We start from the raw sequence: 19,751 nt of genomic DNA, 5'->3' as shown, positions 1-19,751 counted from the left end.
TGAAAAAGGGAAAAAGATGCCACTGGCGATCCATGAGCAAAGATTAAGGACCCCCAACATTTGGCCGTCTACTCAGGTTCACCATAAGTTCATTGTATCATAAAATTCTTGATTAAGTAACTAGAGTTAAATTTCAGATTGATGAGGGCTACAGAGAAATTCTATTTTGTTGTGTATAACTCTTACAGTGTGTCTGTGTGCCTGCGTTAGTATTGTCATTTGGTTGAGAGAACACAATCAAACCCTTCTCTGAGGACTGAGGACCGCTATAACTGTGTCCCCCTTCTGAGTATCTGTTATGGTTGGTTAATTTGGGCAATAAGTATTTAGTGAACACCTACTATGTACCTAATTCTAGTTTTGTAAGGTCTTCACTAAAGTATTAGACTGAACCACGTGACGTTGTTTTGAAGGTTAAGGGAAGATTGAGTGTTGCTAATAGACATGGTTTTGCCCTTCTAGAACCTATAATTTAGTGCAGAATATATTTTCAACACAATACATGTCCTGAAATGGACCACATGAAAGGGCCACCTGGTCCAGCCTTGGGAGAGCAAGGGACGAAATATATTCCTTGTAGAGAATGGTATGTGCAGGAGACTGGTGGTAAAACAAGGCAGGCTGTTGAAAGAACCCCTCCTACTGGGAGGCACAGATGGTGCAAAGCATTGAGAGATAGGGTGAAATGGTAAATAAGAGCCTTTCATGACCAGAAAGTTATGTCACAGGCCGATAGCTCAGGGCCAGAGCATTTGATAGCAAGGGTTGGGAGACTGCCCTGGGCTACTACCTAGAATTTACTTTATACTTTTTAAATGAGAGAGGCCCCAATATATGGTCCTGCTGGGATGTTCTAATTCAGAATATAGGTGCAAGGCACTCCTATGTATTTCATTGAGGCTCCCTTTTAGTAGAAAAGCATGCCAGGACTTTCAATCTAAGACTGCACAAGACTCACATAACTCAATCTTCCCATGTCTTTGTTTCCTTTTCTGTAGAATGGGAACAACAATATTATGCTTCTACCTACCCCAAAGTTGATCCAATGAGATTCTCTGTGCATAAGGGCTTTAGTTTAGACATCTGAACTTAGTCTCCATTGCTTAGCAGATGTTGGATATTGTTCTATGAGAGAGGGCATGCAGGTTTAGGGAGTTAAGTCCTAGAATCTGAGCCACCCGTGAACTCAGGGTCACATCTCTGATCTTAACTTCCTCACCTGAAAATGAAGAAGGCTGCAGCACCAGGCCTATTCATTGAGGGTTAAATGAGATCATCTCTGTACTAACACTTGGTACCTGGCGCTTAGAGCAGGCTCAGTAAAAATCCATTAATAATAACAATATAATTATACCTCATTATTTTTGGGCTCCCTTCTTTTGATGCTTTCACTTCCCTAGAGCAGAAGGTCCCTAGCATTGGACCAAGAGCCTCTTTCCTTTGGCCAAGGGTCCATTTTCCACAGAGCACTATTTGTTCCTTGTGATTTAGCTGCCATTTGGCTGTAGGATTAAGTCATGAATCTGACTCCCTTTTTAAGTAGGTGATCTCTCTCTCTACCGAAGGCCCCAAAGTGAAAGACCAGTCAATCGGGGAGGGGGGTGGGGGGGGTTGTTTGTTTGCTTCTGGAATGTCAAAAATTGGGTTTGCCTGATTTAAAATTTTTTAAATTTTGGCATCTGGAAGACACAGTCTAAGTTACCATTTAGGACCACTCACAGGTCTTGGCTGATAACTTGGTTACTAGGCTTCAATCTAATGTCAATGAACTAGAGTCAGTTATTGCCAAAATCAAAAATTAAAGAGGGAGAAGAGCAAAACTGCTTACAAATTAATGGCTTTTTTCAACATCTCACCTGTGTTTCCTACCTTAACAGCAATCAGCATACTGTTTGTAGGAGGCAGAAATGGAGTGGGGGGTGGGGTGGGGGACAGGGCTGCAAAGCCCTTAGAATACAGTCTTGGTCTGAGAATCAGCATAAAGAAAAGGACTAAAAGAGATTATGAAATGTAGAAAGCATGTGAAATTTATATTACCGCTGCAGACATGTTTATTAAAATCCAGGCGAGTATTACTTTTGCTTCGGAAATAGGACATAAGAGGAAATTTATGGAGAGGAGAATGTTTGGATGACTATCTTGCAGACATAAAGCTCTTAAGGCAGAGCAGTTTTAATTAAGAACAGCATCCTGTGTGAAGTGTTATACCCAAAATAGATCCTAGGGGGGATTCAGCGAAGGGATACATCAATTTCAGACATCTGGAATCCAATTAATAACTTCAGTGCTCTTACATAGCAAATGCTACTATGTTGTAATTTTCACAGAGTTTCTCTGAATGGAAGCTGGATTTCCAGAGGGAGGGAAATTGCAGTCATCCTATGTTGTAAACTCTATGTTGCCCAAGGATGGCCATGTTTGTTTTCATTCAAGGCTTGCTTTGCTGTAGTTATGCTTAATGACTAATTGGGTATCTGCAAGCTCATCATTCAAGACAAAAAACTATGATTTTGACACTATGCTACATGATAGGCCTACAGCCCACCTTTCCCTTGCACCCCCACACAGCACCCCCACACAGCTATCCATCACCTGGAATCTCATGGTCCCATTGCTTCACTTCTTGTTACATAGTTTTAGGCATCCCAATGCATTTCTTAAAAGGAAAGCTTTGTTTTTTACTGTTTATTTATTTTTGAGAGAGAGTCAGAGATACAGCATAAGTTCGGCAGGGGGTGGGGGGGAAGGTGGAAAGAAAGGGAGACAGAAGCAGAAGCAGGCTCCAAGCTGTCAGCACAGAGCCCAATGGGGGCTCAAACCCATTAACAGTGAGATCATGACCTGAGCCAGAGTCGGACGCTCAACCAGCTGAGCCACCCAGGAGCCCCAAAAGGAAAGATTTTTGAGTTGTTTTTAACTTTATAAAAAAGCATCATGTAGTATATTACCTTTTAGAAAGTATTATTTTTACTTCATAATATGTTAAGATTTGTCAGTATGGGCTAATTGTCTCTGTCAAACAACTAGTTTGATCACTGTGTAATATTAATTAATTGTGTGACTATATCAGTCTATTCATCTATTTTCTGAAGGACATTGGTCACTTCCAGGTTTTTGCTGTTTTAATTAGAGCCACTTTGAACATTCTCATGTATGTGAGAAAACTCTCAGATATATACCTGGGTATAATCTTGCTGAGTCACAGGGTATTGTGAATGTCCACTTTAGGCGATCATTCCAAACCATTTTGCAAAGAGGATGCTCCAGTATATCCTCTCACTTGAGGTCCGTAGTCTCTCTGGACCACAGAATTGCCAGATTTAGGTATAGCTCAAATTCATCAGCACTTGAAGGTGATATTTGTAAGTGAACTTGATGTTGTGCTGTGTACTCTAAAAGGCTAAGATGTATATGTAGAGGTTGGGGAAGGGAGAGTCGTCAGACTCAGGATGAAGACAGATGGTCAATGGCACAGCTTGTCAGCTAGGGTCCCACTGTCTCAGGAAAGGGGGTAAGATCTCAAGTCAGGGTACCAGAGCCCTCTGGATTGCTTGGACTGGAGAATTTTAAGCATTGGTTTCAGACCCTGATTCTAGGAACAAGCATTTTTCAAATAATTGTTTCCTCAAACTTTAAATAGCTACCTGAAATTTTACGAAGTACTTTAAAGCATTTTGATCTTTTATCCTTTAAAAAGCAACCAAACTCCTTTAAACCCCTAAGCAGCACTGAGGTGAGATTAATTAAAAGATTAGGACTCTTAAAGGATTTTTATGAGTTTTTCATTCATGAAGTTATAAGTCCCAACAATGACATTTTAAAATCAAGCTATACACACACACACGTGTGTGTGTGTGTACACATTTATGTACATACATAAAAATGAATCAAGTCTGGATTTTCATATATGTAGTTCTATTTACTGATATGCTATTTATATAAATCCCAGCTTTGGCCCTTTCTACAGTGCCTCTTAAACATCTCAGTAATAAATAAACGAGAGGGTAGATTCATTCGGAAGCTGGAAAAGGTGAAGGGCTCTGTTTTCTAGTGTGATGCTTCAAAACAGTCACAAGCCTGGCATTGCATTTTAAGTGTTCACTGTAGTGAAGCTGTATGTGTATGTGTTCGCAGTTGCCTTACATCTGTTTTCCATGCTGATTTCTGGATTATGGTCACTTTACAGGGTACATAAAATGAGCAGTTGAGCCTGTAACAAGGAAATCTCAGTTTCTTTCAAGTATTCTGGTTTTTTGTTTTGTTTTGTTTTAAAAGGCGTTTGAAATCCTCTGTGACAAAGATCTGCTGTCACGCATGGTAAGCTTAGCGTTTCAGCTGCATCCAAGGCTTTATATCTTCATTAAAGAAGATTTTTAAATGAAATAGAGAGAGGCATTGGGGAAAGGTAGGCTCCTAATTTATTTGTGCAACTCGCAACAGCCCAGTTTTGAAGGGCATTGGAACGGTTCCATCAAAAGTGAATGGGTTTGTGAGTAACAGAGGGCATGTTACATTCACTGGGTGTGTAGCAAGCGGTGTGGTTTTGTTACCAAAGGCAGAAGATTACCTTGTAAAAGGAAGAAATTCATGAGCAATCTAGGGGAGTGGTGAGTACCCTTGGAAGACAGATTTTATGTTAGTCATCTTTCATCTGCCAACATGTGGGCCCTGGTGCCAGGCACCTGGCCAGATGGCGTTGGGTAGCTCTTTTAGCTTGGCCAAACATATGGCGAACCTTCAGAAAGATGCTTGTGAGGCCAGCCTGTGTTCTCACTGCCTCTTGGTGGTAACCACTTGTGCAAATAGCTTGCCGCTCACTTTTCTGTGGAAGATGTCCGGTGAGGAGGGCCTGATATTAAGGAGGGGTAGAGGCCCAGGAAGCAAAAATGAAGTCCGCAAAGTGGTATTACCCTATCTCACAAGCAAAGCTGGGCTCAGCTGGCCTATCCACCTTCAGCCCAGGAAGTCTGGACTTATCACCTCCTCATTTGATTCATATTCTTCTGAGCCCAGCAAAAGGTAGGTAGATGTTCCACAAGGATGATGGGACTGAAGCATCCCATTCCTCTCTCTTCTAGTACTTCTGCCTCTGATACTAAAGGGAAGGGAATTTGCCCCCCTCTTCGGGCACTTCCTCATTCTGCTCCCATCACTGACCTTCAGTCAGTTCACATACCACGCAGATACCTCTGCCCTTCCTCTGGATATAAGAGTTTGCCAGATCCTCTCGGCCTCCCTGTCACCTCCTCAGAGCAGTCTTCCCTGCCTGCATTGTCTAATGTACTTCTGTCATTCTCTGGGATGGTAGTAATTGATTTGATGTGAATACTTGCTAATTGCCTGCCTTTTCTCCTCAAATATAAGCCTCCTGAGGGCACTAAACCTTATCCAGCTTTTCACTATTGCACAGTGTAATACAATGTGGTAGACATATTACTACCATTTGTTGAATAATTGAATGGGTTCTGCAAAGAAATGAGCTTCCAGTGCTTGGGGGACCTGGATTGTGCAACCCCCCCACTCTGCAATTCCAACAGCTCACTTAGTTCAGCTTCTCCAAATAGGTTTTATTCTCAGGGCTTAGTTGTTGCTGCCTGGACTGTGTTGAGCAGGGTTCTGAGGCCATGTCTATAATAGTGTGTGTCTGGTGGTGTGCTTCTTACAGTACAGATGCCTACACTACCCGAGGAGAGTTCTCGTGCCTCAGCTATGCTTCTAAATATCCTGTAAGGGGCTTTTGGAAGAAGAATCTATACTGTAGCAGGAGCAGACGTGGCAACATTCAGGAGATTCAAAAGAAATGAGAAATTGGCCACTTGCCTTTTCTCTTTCCTCATTCTGAGTGCCACAAGTTGACATCACTCTGGAAATAAAGGGGAACACTCTCACTCAAACACCAATATCCAAGACATTGGGGGGTGGGGGGTAGGGGGGGAAGGGCTGTGGAACATGGCTGGCTGAGGAAAGTGCTTTTTGAATTAACGTTTCCTGTTCTGAAGTTTGCTCCATCATGAAACTCCCTTTCAGAAGGAGTTTTATTTCATTTCTCGGTGAGTACATTTCTAGAAACAGGAGGCCTCAGGAAATCAGACTGGTAGAAATGTCTAGTCCCTGTTGCTTCACCAATTTCCTACTCCTTAAAAAGCCCATAAAGCTCAGATATGATGGAGTCTGGGGTGAGCCTGGGGAGATCACTGATTATTTACTGAAAACTTGCCTAAGATGCAGTTGTCCCCTCAGAGGAGACGCCCCAGCCTGATCTCAGATTGGAGGTAGATCTCTGTTTGCAACTTCGGTTTTCTTCTCTGTGCTGCTCTATCATCCATGCTCTCAAAAATGTTAACCAAAGGAGAGTCGCCAAGAATTTACAGAGTAGATCCCATGAGTGCACTAGGAGCCTGCAAACCATATTGATCCAGACAACTACTGTTCCTCAGTAGTGATGTGATGTTGACTGAGTGATTTAAGTGCCTCAGAGACTCAGATGGTTCGTCTGGAAAATGGGAATGATGGACATGCACAGCCACTAAGTTGGGGGAGGGGGGAAAGTACATGCTTCTTGACAACATACTGGGTGTCAGACCCAGCGACGAGCCTTAAGGCTACACCAATGGATATTACTGTAATTTGGTGATTTCTACCATACACAGGAGACCCGGACAGGAGGCTTTCTACCAAATTAGCTATTATTATTGAGGGCTTATTATAATGGGATTACCAAGAACTGCTGGGTCAGCACAGCTGATTTCCCTACCCAGCCCTGGTAATCACTATTGCCGTCATGGGATTTTCATCTGAAATAATTGCTCTGTTAGGCAGGATCGTTCCCATCCCTTATAACCACGGGGCTCACTGTGGTAAACTATGAAGAAAATTTTAGCTGTGGGGTATCCTAAAATTAAGTCAGGTTTGTATTTTACTCTGTCTACGCTAATGATTCTTGAATGTAGTGACTCCCATATCAGCACCCCCACAGCCCTTCACAGTCCAGTCCCTGAGTCCTGTTCCTCACCTGTCCTGTTGCCATGTTGTAAGAAAGTTCTAAATCGTGGCTGGCCAGGAGGCAGATCCAGGAAGCCCTGACTAGGGTTACCTTTCTCAAATATACATTTCAGGTTAGTCTCATTGATGGTGCCTCCAACAGGAAGTGACGACTTTGTTATTTTCATTGAAATCAGCTGCATAAGACCAGGAGCAGAAATCTCCCTTTGCTGAGTTGCTCCTAAAAGCTTTTGCTGGAAATCTACAAATTAAAATCTAGACAATTAAAGCAATTTTATGACGGTAGCCATGTACTCCACCAAACCTGAATTACCCACCCTGGTTGGTACAGGTTTTATAGGGTTCATGGGATACTGTGAAGACCATTCACAGTACAGTCAATTGAGTAATATCTGGTCCAGATTGTGATGCTGGCAAAGTCTCATTTGCTGCTTTGGCAATCGGCTTGACAATGTGATACTTTAATGTATAATTGGATAAGCAGTTGGGTTCTGTTATAGTACAGTAGTTTGGCATAATTATTTTCTAGTGCTATGATTTTCTAGTTAATAAATACTTTTGGGGGTTACAAATTCTTAAACATCAACACTCTATACTCCTTGAAAGTAGGATGGCATTAATTAATATAAGAGCTTATTTCAGCATTTTAGCCTCATTGGTGGCACTACAAATTTTTTTTTTTGCTTTAACTCAAGCAAGTTAGGCCTAAGTCAAAGCTTGGACAACTAATCCAATGATGAATGCTCTGCTCATTACCTGGATTTCTCTCCCTAAAGGGCAATGAACTGGGCTTTGGAAACTTCACAGGAACAGAGAGAACCAGAGGTCATTTGGTTGCACTTAGAGGTCTCACGATCTAGCCCTTAGTCCAGGGCTCCAGCTCACACAGAGATTCAGAAGGGAGGCAGTTGCAGTGCCTGAGTGGATCAAAGAGTTGTCAACTCTTGATTTCATCTCAGGTCTGATTTTACGGTTGTGGGATCAAGGCCCCTGTCATGCTCTGTGCTGAGCATGGTGGAGACTGCTTAAGATTCTCTCTCTCTCTCTAAAAAAAAAATAAAAGAAGGGAGGCAGTTAACATTTTTGCACAAAGAAATATTTGCAGAACCTCAGGGTTCTATGAAAAAAAAAAAGAGTAACTGCCAAAGGTTGGTGGTACAGGCTTACTATTTTGCATTAAATGAAAGTGAGAGGTAATTCATTAGGACACCAAGAGAGGCCAAAGTGGGTGACTAACTGCTCAATAACCGGCACCTAGAGAAAGGGCATTTGGTGTTTGAGGAGAAAACGTGTGCTCAAAGGATGCTGGCTGTGTGTGTATGTGACAGAGTAAGACAACATCCAGAATCATGAAATATCACTCAAGTCAATCTAAATGGTCCAGAAGTCTTCTTGGGGACTATGGGAAGCAGGTAACTGAAGAGGGTCACATACTGGGCAGTCCAGGAGTGATTTTCATACTGGTCAGAGCAGCCTTGAGCAGGGGAGCCAGCATCCAAGCATGCTTTACATCAAGTGCCTGGCAGGAAGTCATCAGAGAAAGGTCCATCTGCAGGGAGGCATGGAGCCCCTCTCCCTAAGTCACTAGCACACTGGATTATGGGGCAGCTGAGCTCACCTCCAGCCTGATGCCCCCCCTTCTGGTCTGTGCCTGCCCAGCTCTCATCATTTATGGTCCAGCTGCTGCAGTAGCGGTCTCTAATTCATTCTCCACCTAGGCCACTCGACAAAAAAATTATTAAAGCTAAGCTAAGAAATTATTATTTTTAAAAGCTAAGCTTTTAATTTCCTTGCTTCCAACCCTTTAATGTCTTCTTTGCACCAGAAATAAAATCTCCATTTCTCAGCCATCCCCATCGGCTGCAAATGATCTGCCATGTCTCTTACTTTTCTAGTGAGTGACTCAACCAAGATCCCTTTTCCCTCGATGCTCTACACTTCTGTTCCCTCTGCATGAAATACCCTTTTTCCCTGCTCTTCACTTCATGGCTTTCTAGACATTGTTAGCATCTCAGCTTCTCCATTATTTCTTCAGTGAGGCCTTTTCCCCAACTGTCCCCCTAGCATTTTACTATCCCTACACATCACAATGCATTGGTTGCTCTTCAGAGCTCTTCTTATAATATTAAACTATGTTGACTTTCAATATCTTCCCCCCCCCACACACACCCAAGAAAAATCTGCAGCCTTCTCTGGTTCAGCCCAGAGAAGGCCCATGCTTTTTAGCCTCACATTTTCAGTGAGTTTCCTCACCTCAGCTATACTTCCCACCTCTGGACCATGTTTCAAGGTTAATGCCATGTTTAATGCTCTATTTCTGACACTGTTTTACTTCATCTATTTTCTCACCTGACTCTTTACCTTAAATAAATTTAGTTTAAAAGGAAATTTGAGATGACATCATAAATGGGAGATAACCCTCAAAATCAATATGATCTAAACATAACAATCTTATTACATTCTTCCCAGAGTCTGGATGGCTCCTCTCTTTCTGTTAGAGGTCATGCTGGTGCCATATTAAGGACATGCTAGTACTGACTGAGACTTTTGATTAATCAGATTGAAAATAGAGTAACTTTCAGCAGGATTCAAAGCCATTTGTGGCTTTGAAACATAGACTGAAGGCCATCTTCTGGGCCAGTGAGAGGTCTTCCCCATTTTTTTTTTTTTTTTTAATGTTTGTTTATTTCTGAGAGAGAGTGGGGCAGAGGCAGAGAGAGAGGAAGATAGAGAATCTGAAGCAGTTGCCACAACATCAGTGCAAAGCTCGATGTGGGGCTTGAACCCATTAACTCTGAGATCATGACCTGAGCTGGAGTCACACGCTCAACCAACAGAGCCACCCCGGCACCCCATGTCTTCCCCATCGTTAAACAATGGAATGTTAAATCTTCTCAAAATGGCAACTAAATTTCAGTTCTCTTGACCACTCTGAGAGAAGGTCAGGCTTACCTAAAACACCAAGTCAGGACTCCTCAAGAAAGAGGGGTACAAGTAGTTGACGAAGCCAGCCCTGGCACAAGTTGTGGTAGGGCTGGCACATACCTCACGTGTTTGCTGAAGCCATTCCCATTTCCCAAAAATCACCATGTTTTAAGCCCAGTGCAAATCCTGATTTTTTAAGTCAACCACAGACCCCACTTGGCAAGAATTACTCTCTTCCTCAGATATTCTGAGAGCGCTATGATGGAACTTCTAGCCCTGTTCTTATACCAGACTGATTTGTATTATATTACATATGTATAAATCTGTGTGCTCTTTGAGGTGGTAAGACCCCAGGAGGCACAGACTTGTGCTTATTCATTTTGACAATTACTGTAAAACCTAGAACAGTGCTTGGAATATATCATGTGCTCAAGAAAGGCTTGTTGGCTAAATTGAAAGTAGAGGCAGAGAATTATACCTAAAAGAAAATTATGGAGTTACTTCCATGTTCCTTGATATTATTTCCCTTTCAAGAGTATATAAACACCTGTCTGAACAGAACCATCAACCTGTAAGAAATAGTTTAAGCTTTCTGCTCTTTATGTTGTTTTAGAAAACATCATAACAATGAAATGAAATATATTAATGTACTCTGTAACAACATTCAAGTTTATATTCAGCACTTGCTTCTTTAAGAAGTGGTATTAAATTGTTTCTCCCCTCCCCCCGCCCCCCCAGAAGACCATTTGGCATTTTACTACAGGCTAGTTCCAAATTCCGAAAAACATTTAAATTATTGTGAATCATTCTTCCTACTGTATTCCATTACAGAGCTATAAAAAAGTCAATAACCAAGGCAGTTTGAGCATTACATCAGGGAATTGATCTTTACCCCACATACCTTGCGATAGCACACTCAATGCCCAGGAAGGAGCGGAATGTCACAATCGACGCATATCACTACTTCAGTCAGAAATCCTGTTTGTTAACACTACCTTCTCCAAAATCATTTCAGGCAGATAAAGTGGAATGACTGCAGATACATTTTTTTTAAATCTCTTTCCAAAGTTATATAGAAATAGAATGCCCTTCCCGGAGTCATCACAGACTTCACTCTCTTAAATGTGTATAAATGCTTTTTGGCTCAAATTTTTTTGCAAACTTTGTAACTCTGGTGAGCACTTTCCCCTAAAGAACCAAGTGCCTGTGAAAACAGTGTCAACTGCTTAACAGGTTCACTGCTGCCTTGAGAGAAGGAAAGGAATGTGCTGTGGTGTTGAGCACTGTCACGGCCATTTACCTTGTGTGATGTGATTACCAAGAGGAAAGAGGGAGCACCATTGTGCACTGAACCCCAGACGCTGTCAGCTGGAAGCAGAAGTGGTCCTTCACGGAGTGCTAACAAAGACAATCACTGCCAATGAAATTATGACACACCGTTGATTGTGGAGCACACTTGGATTTCAGACACGTGAAAAAGTGTGCACCTAGGAACCAATGAGCTGCGAGGTTTGAAGAATACTCCTCATTTCATCCACTACTAAGCCTTGGAGTGCACAAGACGCTAGCTTTGATTTTCCTTTGGACAGCCTGTGTCTTCTCCAGGCTTCACAGCGAGGCAGGTGTGGGAACAACCCAAATGTGAGCCCATACTTCCTGTGGGGTTTTTTGTTGTTGTTGTTGTTCCCAAAGGGGGTCTCCTGGACTCTGAGTTACCAGATAAACAAGTAATCCTTTTAATAAGAAGATGTCCCAAATACTGCATGAGATATGTAAGACACTCAGTTAATTTGATTTCATATTTTTATTTGCTAACTCTGGCAGCCAGGCTTTTAGGGTAATTTTGACCGCATTTGACCATTACCACATGCTTTTACTCTAGGACCTTGATCTTGACCTGTGAGCAGCCTCCATTGATATCTATCTATCTTTTTCACTCCTTACAACAACCCTGAGAGTTGGGGATTATTATAGGTCATTTTAAAGCCACGGGAGCTAAATTTCATCCTCAGACTTCAGTATATCACTAGTCATTGGTTTGGCCCTGAATTCTGACCATAGCTCCTAGTCCTTTCAGGGTTTTTAAGGTCCAAAAAACACACATCATTGGGGAACCATGAAGATAGGAAAGGCAAGTTTACTCCTGGACAAAACCTCTCTGGGTTGGTCAGTGGTCAACCATCATGAGGACAGTATATCCAGCCTAATAATAGTAGTAAAAACTGGTACTGAGTGTTTGTTGCCGCTATGTACTACAAGCACATCTTCTCAAAACTCTCACTGCTCCCTTTTTACAGTGGGGAAAACTGAGGCACACAGAGGTTAAGGAGCTTGCCCTCTCTTTGAAAAAATCTGAGCCTAACCTTATCTTCTTAAGGAGATGTTGCTAGATGTGCCCTAGATAAGAGCTCCTCCCCCTTCACTCTGTTTCTTTTCTTTTTTTTTTTTTTAAAGTTTGTTTATTTATTTTAAGAGACAGAGAGAATCCCAAGCAAGCTCTGCAACGTCAGCACAGAGCCGGGCGTGCAGCTTGAACTCAAAAACTGTGAAATCATGACCTGAGCTGAAGTCAGATGCTTAATGGACTGAGCACTCTGTCCTATGGCACTCTGTTTCGTTACCAGGCTGAGACTCAAAAGCCTTTCAAACTGGGCCAGGCGCCCCCAGCAGCAGCCCTCCCATTTGGAAATGCCCCCCTCATTTATAATAACCATTGGTGCCTATTCTCCTTACCTAGGTACCCCATAAGGACAGTACAAGGGTCTGTTTCCATGTTACAGTGCCAGGGCCAGCCCTTAGCAGTATTTATTAGTAAGTGGTCACTCCCTTTCCCTGTGGACAGCCTAAATTAATCTGGAAGGTTCATCCGAAGTGCCTCCCACCCCATTAAAGCTTCCTTCAGGCATGCAGTGCCTTCTGCATAAACCACTGTTTGAGGTCACTAGAGCTTACTTCTGCCAGCCGGCAGTGGCTTGCAGCCAGGAGGTTCTTGCATTGCCTCAGCGAAGCGGAAATGTACTCCAAACCACACCACCATGTTTAATTTCCAAGTCACCTGGGTGGCTCTTCGAAGACACAAGTCTTGCTCATCAGGATCATTCCTGGGTTCCCTGTTTCTGCAGACAAGAAAAGCAGTTGAGAGCAGGGTTTGCAAAGAACAGCCTCTATTCTATTGATAGGGCGGCCAGCAATGGGCTTTAAGGCAAATGTATTATTTCTCTATGTATATGTGCTGTATCTATACATATACACATTTCTCCCAAATGCCTTGCTTCTCAACGAGTGAGTGCACCTTAGACTGAGAAGTTTGGAAGAAAAAAAAAATCCCCAAACCCAGGCTGTCCCCAAACAAAGTAAATCAGAATCCCTGGGTGGACCCAGACAATAGTGTTTTTTAAAGTTCCCCCAGGTGATTCCAGCGGGCAGCGAGCGCTGCTGTTCTAAAGAAAGCCACGTTCTTCCATCTGGGGCTTTAAGGGGGGAAAGCTCTAAGTTTTAAAAACCATATACAACAGAGCTTTGCAAATATGATTAGTTTTTGTTTTATTTATTTCCCTACCTCGCATAAACAACTTCGAAGTGTCGGCACAACGTTGCCATCTGTAAGGCATATGACAATAACAGACGGTCTCCTAATAACCAGGGAGGCATTAACGTTCACAGGCTCTAAATTATTTGGATTCATCTGGTATGATCTGTGGTGATGAAGCCACTTAATGCTGGATTTCTGTGTCTTTTCAATGGCAGCACCAGAAGTGGGAAGGCCATATTTTCTGGGCTGTATATATTGTTCTTTGTCATCCTATTGAATGGTTACAAGATGGATTTATAACAGACCTAAAGCTAGTATCAAAATGAAAATTAGTTCTTGAGTAGAAAAATAGCAATCCCGTCTGACTCGCCTGTAGCGATGGCGTTGTATCTGCCTCCGTGAGGAGGGAAATGACTTCTTAATGTGGTTTTCTTCCACTAAGGAGAATTAAATCTATGTGGCAAAATGTAAAACCAGAGTGCTGGCAGCCAAATTCTGAACAGAAGATCCATGACCCTCATCAACATATTTGCGGCCCAGTTATATGCTAATGAACCTCATTTAAACTCAAACTTACCCCAAGTGGAAATACAGCTCAGCTGGAGAGCCTGGGTATCATTCCTTCACTGGTTTGCCTTGTGAAACAAAGTGTGCTCAGAAATACTGGGGAAATTGTTCCATCTGCTGCAAGGGGCCATGGTTGGGGGCATGGGGGTCTCTCTGGGTTAGATTTACAGTGATTTTGGCCAGAGATAGCAAACTCCACTATGTTAATGGAGAGCCATTTTCCGGAGACTGCAAGATGCTTTTCAAAGGATCTGCCTTTTGGGGGAGGCCATCTGGTAGGGAGAACTGGCCACTTAGGTGGCAGGCAGCTCCTCTAGGATAGGAAAAAAGGCAAAAATTGTTGGGAATAATTCTGCCACTACCTGGCTGGCTGATCTTTGACAAGCAAATGAACTTCCTCAGAGCTCAATTTCTTCCTTGGTAAAGATGGAGCCTGCCTTCTGTACAGATTATGGCACAGATTAAATGAAATGGTGCAGGATGAAATAATACACGTCAAAGAAACTACTGGTTCATATCATAAATACTGGCCATCATAGGCACTGTTAAAACATTTACCTCAATCTCTTCAAATGACTTACAAAATACTACACTGTGCATCTTGTGAATTTATACCTTTAGCATTTTACAGTGGATAAAGCCACACACAGGAATAACAAATTTAGTTAATAAAACTGAACTGCAAAAGGAGATTAAGGGGGAAAATTGTGAAGAGCTCTGAGAGAAAGACCATCCTCTCCTGTAGAATGGAAATTTTATTTACTCTGTATGCAAATCTGAGACACAAACAAGATGTTTTTAAAAATAAATAGGAGTATTTGAAGAGAATTTTAAAATGATTTAATTGACTTAGATCTATTGTTAAGTTTTTGATGTTTTCTATTTTTTTTTTAACTGTTTGCCTGCTTAAGCCTCTTTTAATGGATATGCTCTTATTTCTTACCCAGGACTCATGGCTCTTGTACTATTATCACAGATTTGCTTGGGCTATTTTGCTTCACTGAACAAAACTGCTCCGAGCTCATATAAGAGAGACTAGGCCAAAGAGAATAGCAGGGAAACCATAGACCAGTTTGGGAGAATGATCATGGGTAGGTGGCAAACAGTTTCTTCGGTGAATGGTGAATAACATAAGTGAATGATGCCAGCCAAACATAAGGTCAGAGGGTAGTGGGGATTATGTTAAATGGGAGCAAAGTTCCCCAGTCTGTGACTTCCCACGCAGACAAGACAAGGCATTGTAGAGGCCACAGTGTAGCCTGATCTGGGTATTTTTTATTACCAAAGCTGGAAATGTGGATACTTACATGACACCTCCCCATTTTCAAATGTTGGCAGCCCATGCAATTAAAGGACACACACCTTTCAGCCTCTGATTTGCAAATTCCTTTCAGCCATCCTGTACAACGCTTGTACAGAGATCCCTAGGACCCATTATTACTGATCCTATCCCATTGTTTTCTCCAAAGCTCCAGAAACATGACAAAGAAGAGGACTCCCCAAGCTTGTGGAGATCTGAGGAGGAAATGGCATCAGAAGCCGCAGCGCTCAGGATGTACTTTCAGTGACTTTGCAGGTAAAGACTGTGCTTTCATCATCACACACAGCCTCCATGGGGCCTTGGAAGGAGGCTCTCTGCCCAGGATGGGGACACAGAAAAGCAAGTACAAGGGAATTCAAAAGACATAAACGCCGGAGCGGAGAAAACCCTGACCCTTGAGGCATGGATCCCTACCACTGGGTTTCCTCTTCTTCCCCGCCTCCAGGCCACTGTCTACATAACTGTCAGCTCACAGACTTCCAGCGCCCATCCCCAGTCCCCCCAGGCAGCCCAAGATCTTTTGTAATGCAAACCTGATCCTTTAAAAAGTCAATACTCACTAAGAGCTCTAGTCTCAAATTTCTACCTTAGGCTAGAAGGGGCTGTGAGCCAGTTTACTACCTACTCACCCAGATGAGTCTTTCTTCCACTTGGGACTCCTCTCTTCAGCTGCTACTTGGTAAATTGCTTTTGTAAATTCCCTTTAGTTTTGGCTGCTGGGAAGCTCAAGGCCTCAGGGGAAGGGCAGACGTGATAAAATTCTCTTTGCCTTAATGAGGTTGAACTCTTGAGAGATCACAGATTTAAGATTCTGGTAGAAAGCTATAGTCAGTTTCCCTTTTTAAAATGCGTATCTACACCAAATATTTATGGAATATCCAGGGGCTTACAGATCTTCTGAAATGTACTAATAAATGGCGTTGCCATGAAATTTGGGGGCATCCCTAGACTAAAAATACCATGCATGTTTTATCTGTCAATGCTTTAAAACAAAAAAACAAACAACAACAACAACAACAAAAACCTCCTTGCAGGGACCTCAGATAAAAGGCCTCTCCCCTAAATAGTTTCTTTTTCCTTTTCGGGAATTGTCTACTTCATCTGGTCTTGTGTTTATATTATAAGCTATTGAAGTAGATCAGACACAAATTAAAGCACAATTAGTGAATACTGGTAGCAATTGAATTATATAAAATTATATCCACTGCTTAATGGTCATGATTTTTAGGTAGAAAACATGTTAATTGTATTCCACTTTCACTTTGAAGTAGGAGTCTTTTTTAGTTAGTTTTTAATATTTGTGCATTTCTTGGTGCATTCTTTCCCAGGCCTTCTTTTTAAAGTGTTCCGATTACTTAAAGACTGAGCGTCAACTACGTCTTCCCCATTATTGTTCATGCATGTCCTAGTGCTCAGGCACTTGCATTCTAGAACACTTATTTCATTGGAGAATGAAATCAGAGAATGTCATTGGCTTGTCAGCTCTGCATTCAATCGCCTGAAGGGATATAGCGTAGTGCTAGCAGAAACTGTCTTTGATCATTTATTTCTAAACTTTTCCACTGTTCACCTTCTCATTTCTTCCTTCTCTTCCTCTGGGTCTAGCCAGCCTACCTAAGAACACAGGCACATAGGCATGGCTGCTTTCTGTTCCTCTTCTGAAAGCCAATGTGTCACTGTAGGATGTCCCATTGAAATGGGGTTAACTGTTCCTCAGATTCAATTTACTAGGCTGATCTTTTTTTTTCCCCCTGATTCTTATGTAATAGGTACTTCCAAATTGAGACAAGAAAGCTCTAGGGTTTTCCTGAGGCTTTCTGAATTGTAGGACTCTGTGTTAGAATGCATTTTCTAGGCATTTTAAGAGGATTTAAACTTACTACCCAAGTTTTCTGCACACTTTGCTTCTGTCGCGCCTTGAGGGCTAACATCTCCTGCCTTCTGGGTGAATCAACTTGCCATGGAAGTCTTGAGAGAAAGACATTCATCCCAGCTTGCTATACAAACTATTGCCACAGTGCCTGTGGGGTTTTTTTTTTTTAATTAGCATCCATATCTTTCTTTAAAGGCCTTTGCTTACAGACCAAACAAATCACCTTCAGTTTTCTCAGCCATCAGGGGTGGGAACAGAGAAAAGGAGTGATGATGTGGGTTGCCAAATACCTCAACTAGTAGCTTGGAGGTGAGACACTTAAGCGTAGGGTCCTAAGATTTCACCAAGAGCATCATCATCTCCTTTCATATAAAGGGATAATATATACTCCCCTTAGAGACAAAGCGGAAAGGGAACATTCTTTCTAGGGAACCTGACAATTGAGTTGGTCTACCTGGTCTTTGACACCCACACTCCTTCCTTTTCAAAATGTACCTGCACGCCAAATGTTTATGCAATGTTAAGGGATCCATAGAACTTCTGAAATTTCATTTGTAAATAGGGCTATCATGCAGTATTTGAATATACTTAGACCTAAAAAACATTATTCATTATGTGGAATTCAGACAAACTTGACCTCTCCAAGGTTTCCCCATTATACCCTCAGCAGCAAGTCAGTCTTAGGCAGAGCCTGTGTGAAGACACTGATGTTGATCACCAGCAAGACTGCACAATTCACAACATGCGTAAAGGCAGGCAGGCTAGGGCTCAGCCCTGGAAAGCGTAACAGTAGCCATCATTTCCGAGGGTTTCTAAGAGACAGGTGCTATTATCCCATCTTGCAGATAATAAGAAAATGGAATCTGTGATGTTAAGTGTGATTCTGAGGTAAATAGTTCCAAGTGACGGAGCTGAGCTAGAACCCAGAGGGTCAAACCCCAAAGACCATCCTCTTAGTCTCTGTATTGTGTACCTTGCTAAACGAGCTCGCTTTCCCAGCCACGGGCCCTCCATTCCAACTCCCCTTGTCTGCAAGTTGTTCCAGATGGAACTAATTCCTACCTAGGCTGCCTGCTCTCTTCACTCCACCATGTGACCAAGTGCCTAAGTAATATGACCTTGGGCAAATACAGTGTTTCTCACATCTCTCTCATTCCCGTGTCAGCAGGCTTTTTTTTTTTTTTTTGTCTTTGTATACCACCAGGGCATTGTTTACTCATTATTTACCTGATTCACTTTTAAACTTTCTGTCTTAACCTCAATGAAAAACATTATTTGTAATTAGAAATTAAGCATAAAAATAAATATGAAAGAAAAACTGCGGATGAATTCCCACTTGGCACAGTTGCTTGCCTGTAGCCATTGGGACTGAGATTCATTCTCTGTGTGTTATAGTTACAGACGCATTGAATTCCAGTACTGAACTGAGACTCTCTATTTGATGATTTAAAAGGATTAAAAGGGAATCATTTATTAATAGTGAGATTCAGCGAAGATCATCTAAAATTATCATAAACAGACAAATGATACCCATCTTTGGAAGACAGCAATGGAGGTCAGAATTCAAACCCATAGCAAGGTAACTCCAGACCTGTAGCAATCACCCTAAGCCAGTGCTCCCCATGTCTCTCTCCGGGTATGTGGAGAAGATAAGGCAACTGGGGGGAACCAGAGTCAGCTTACCTAGGGAGAAGAGGCCAGTTTCTTGTACCTGGCTGGAGAATGCCAGGCAGGAAAGCCCCACATCATGCCCAACCCCCCTTCCCCCCTCCATAGGCATACTTAGTCTCTAGACAGTTTGGATCTATCTGAAATCACTGCTTCTCCTGGGAGACCAACTCCTAGGCCTTGGCCTTCACACTTCATTTGCCTTTAGTCTACCTTAAAAACCAGTGTATTGCAGAGAAGAATGTGCTGACCTATACCCAGAGATGCCCACTATGGGGAAGGGACTGTAATAGACCAAAACAAAACAAAACAAAACAAAACTGCTCTCTGCTGAATGTTTGGTGCGGAAATACTAGCAACCTCTCAGTAAGTAGAAACCCCGGTTCTTTATCTTTAGGTATAAATCCCCATTAATCCTCAGCATGACAAGATGACCACAGGACCACAGAGATAAACATCCTCAAACTGTGAACTCTTCATTCAGCCTCTTGAAGCCATCAGGGCATAAACATTCGCTCAGATGTATAAAATTCTCTTGATCTTCCCATGTAACCTTGCAGGTTGTTTTGGTGTTTTGACTACTCTCTGTATCCTTTCCCTAGCAAAAATGACTTTGAATTGCAATTTCTTAAGCAATAGTGAAAAATCGGCATTGCCTTCATCAGCCACAGGCAGAGCCAGCAGCCCAAGGTTTGCTGAATGAAGCTCCTCCACCTGACAGATCCCCAATCAGGTGGGAAGTCCTTTGGTTCCAGGAATTCAACATCTGCCTTCTGCTTAGGTGAATGTATGCATTGGCTCCCCACACACTGGGCTAAGTTCCAGGATGGGGCTTTGTGATGGTTCTTCCGGTCTGTGTTCTG

General features: G+C 42.4%; 1 protein-coding gene across 6 annotated transcripts in view; it reads left to right on the top strand.

Annotated features, from left to right (window-relative positions):
* Positions 1 to 19,751, top strand: part of FHIT (fragile histidine triad diadenosine triphosphatase) — a 1,396,599-nt gene that overhangs the window by 1,351,685 nt on the left and 25,163 nt on the right. For all 6 annotated transcript variants that reach the window (XM_077760238.1, XM_077760233.1, XM_077760234.1 and 3 more), the window contains one exon: positions 15,496 to 15,602. In XM_077760238.1, coding sequence (XP_077616364.1) covers positions 15,496 to 15,594 — 99 coding nt within the window. In that variant the 3' untranslated portion in view covers positions 15,595 to 15,602. The remainder of the gene's footprint in view (positions 1 to 15,495; positions 15,603 to 19,751) is intronic.

Source organism: Crocuta crocuta, unplaced genomic scaffold (genome assembly GCF_008692635.1).
Source record: "Crocuta crocuta isolate KB4526 unplaced genomic scaffold, BGI_CrCroc_1.0 scaffold213, whole genome shotgun sequence".
Classification (NCBI taxonomy): domain Eukaryota; kingdom Metazoa; phylum Chordata; class Mammalia; order Carnivora; family Hyaenidae; genus Crocuta; species Crocuta crocuta.
The sequence above is the reverse complement of the archived record's forward strand: the minus strand, read 5'-3'. Positions and strand labels throughout refer to the sequence as shown.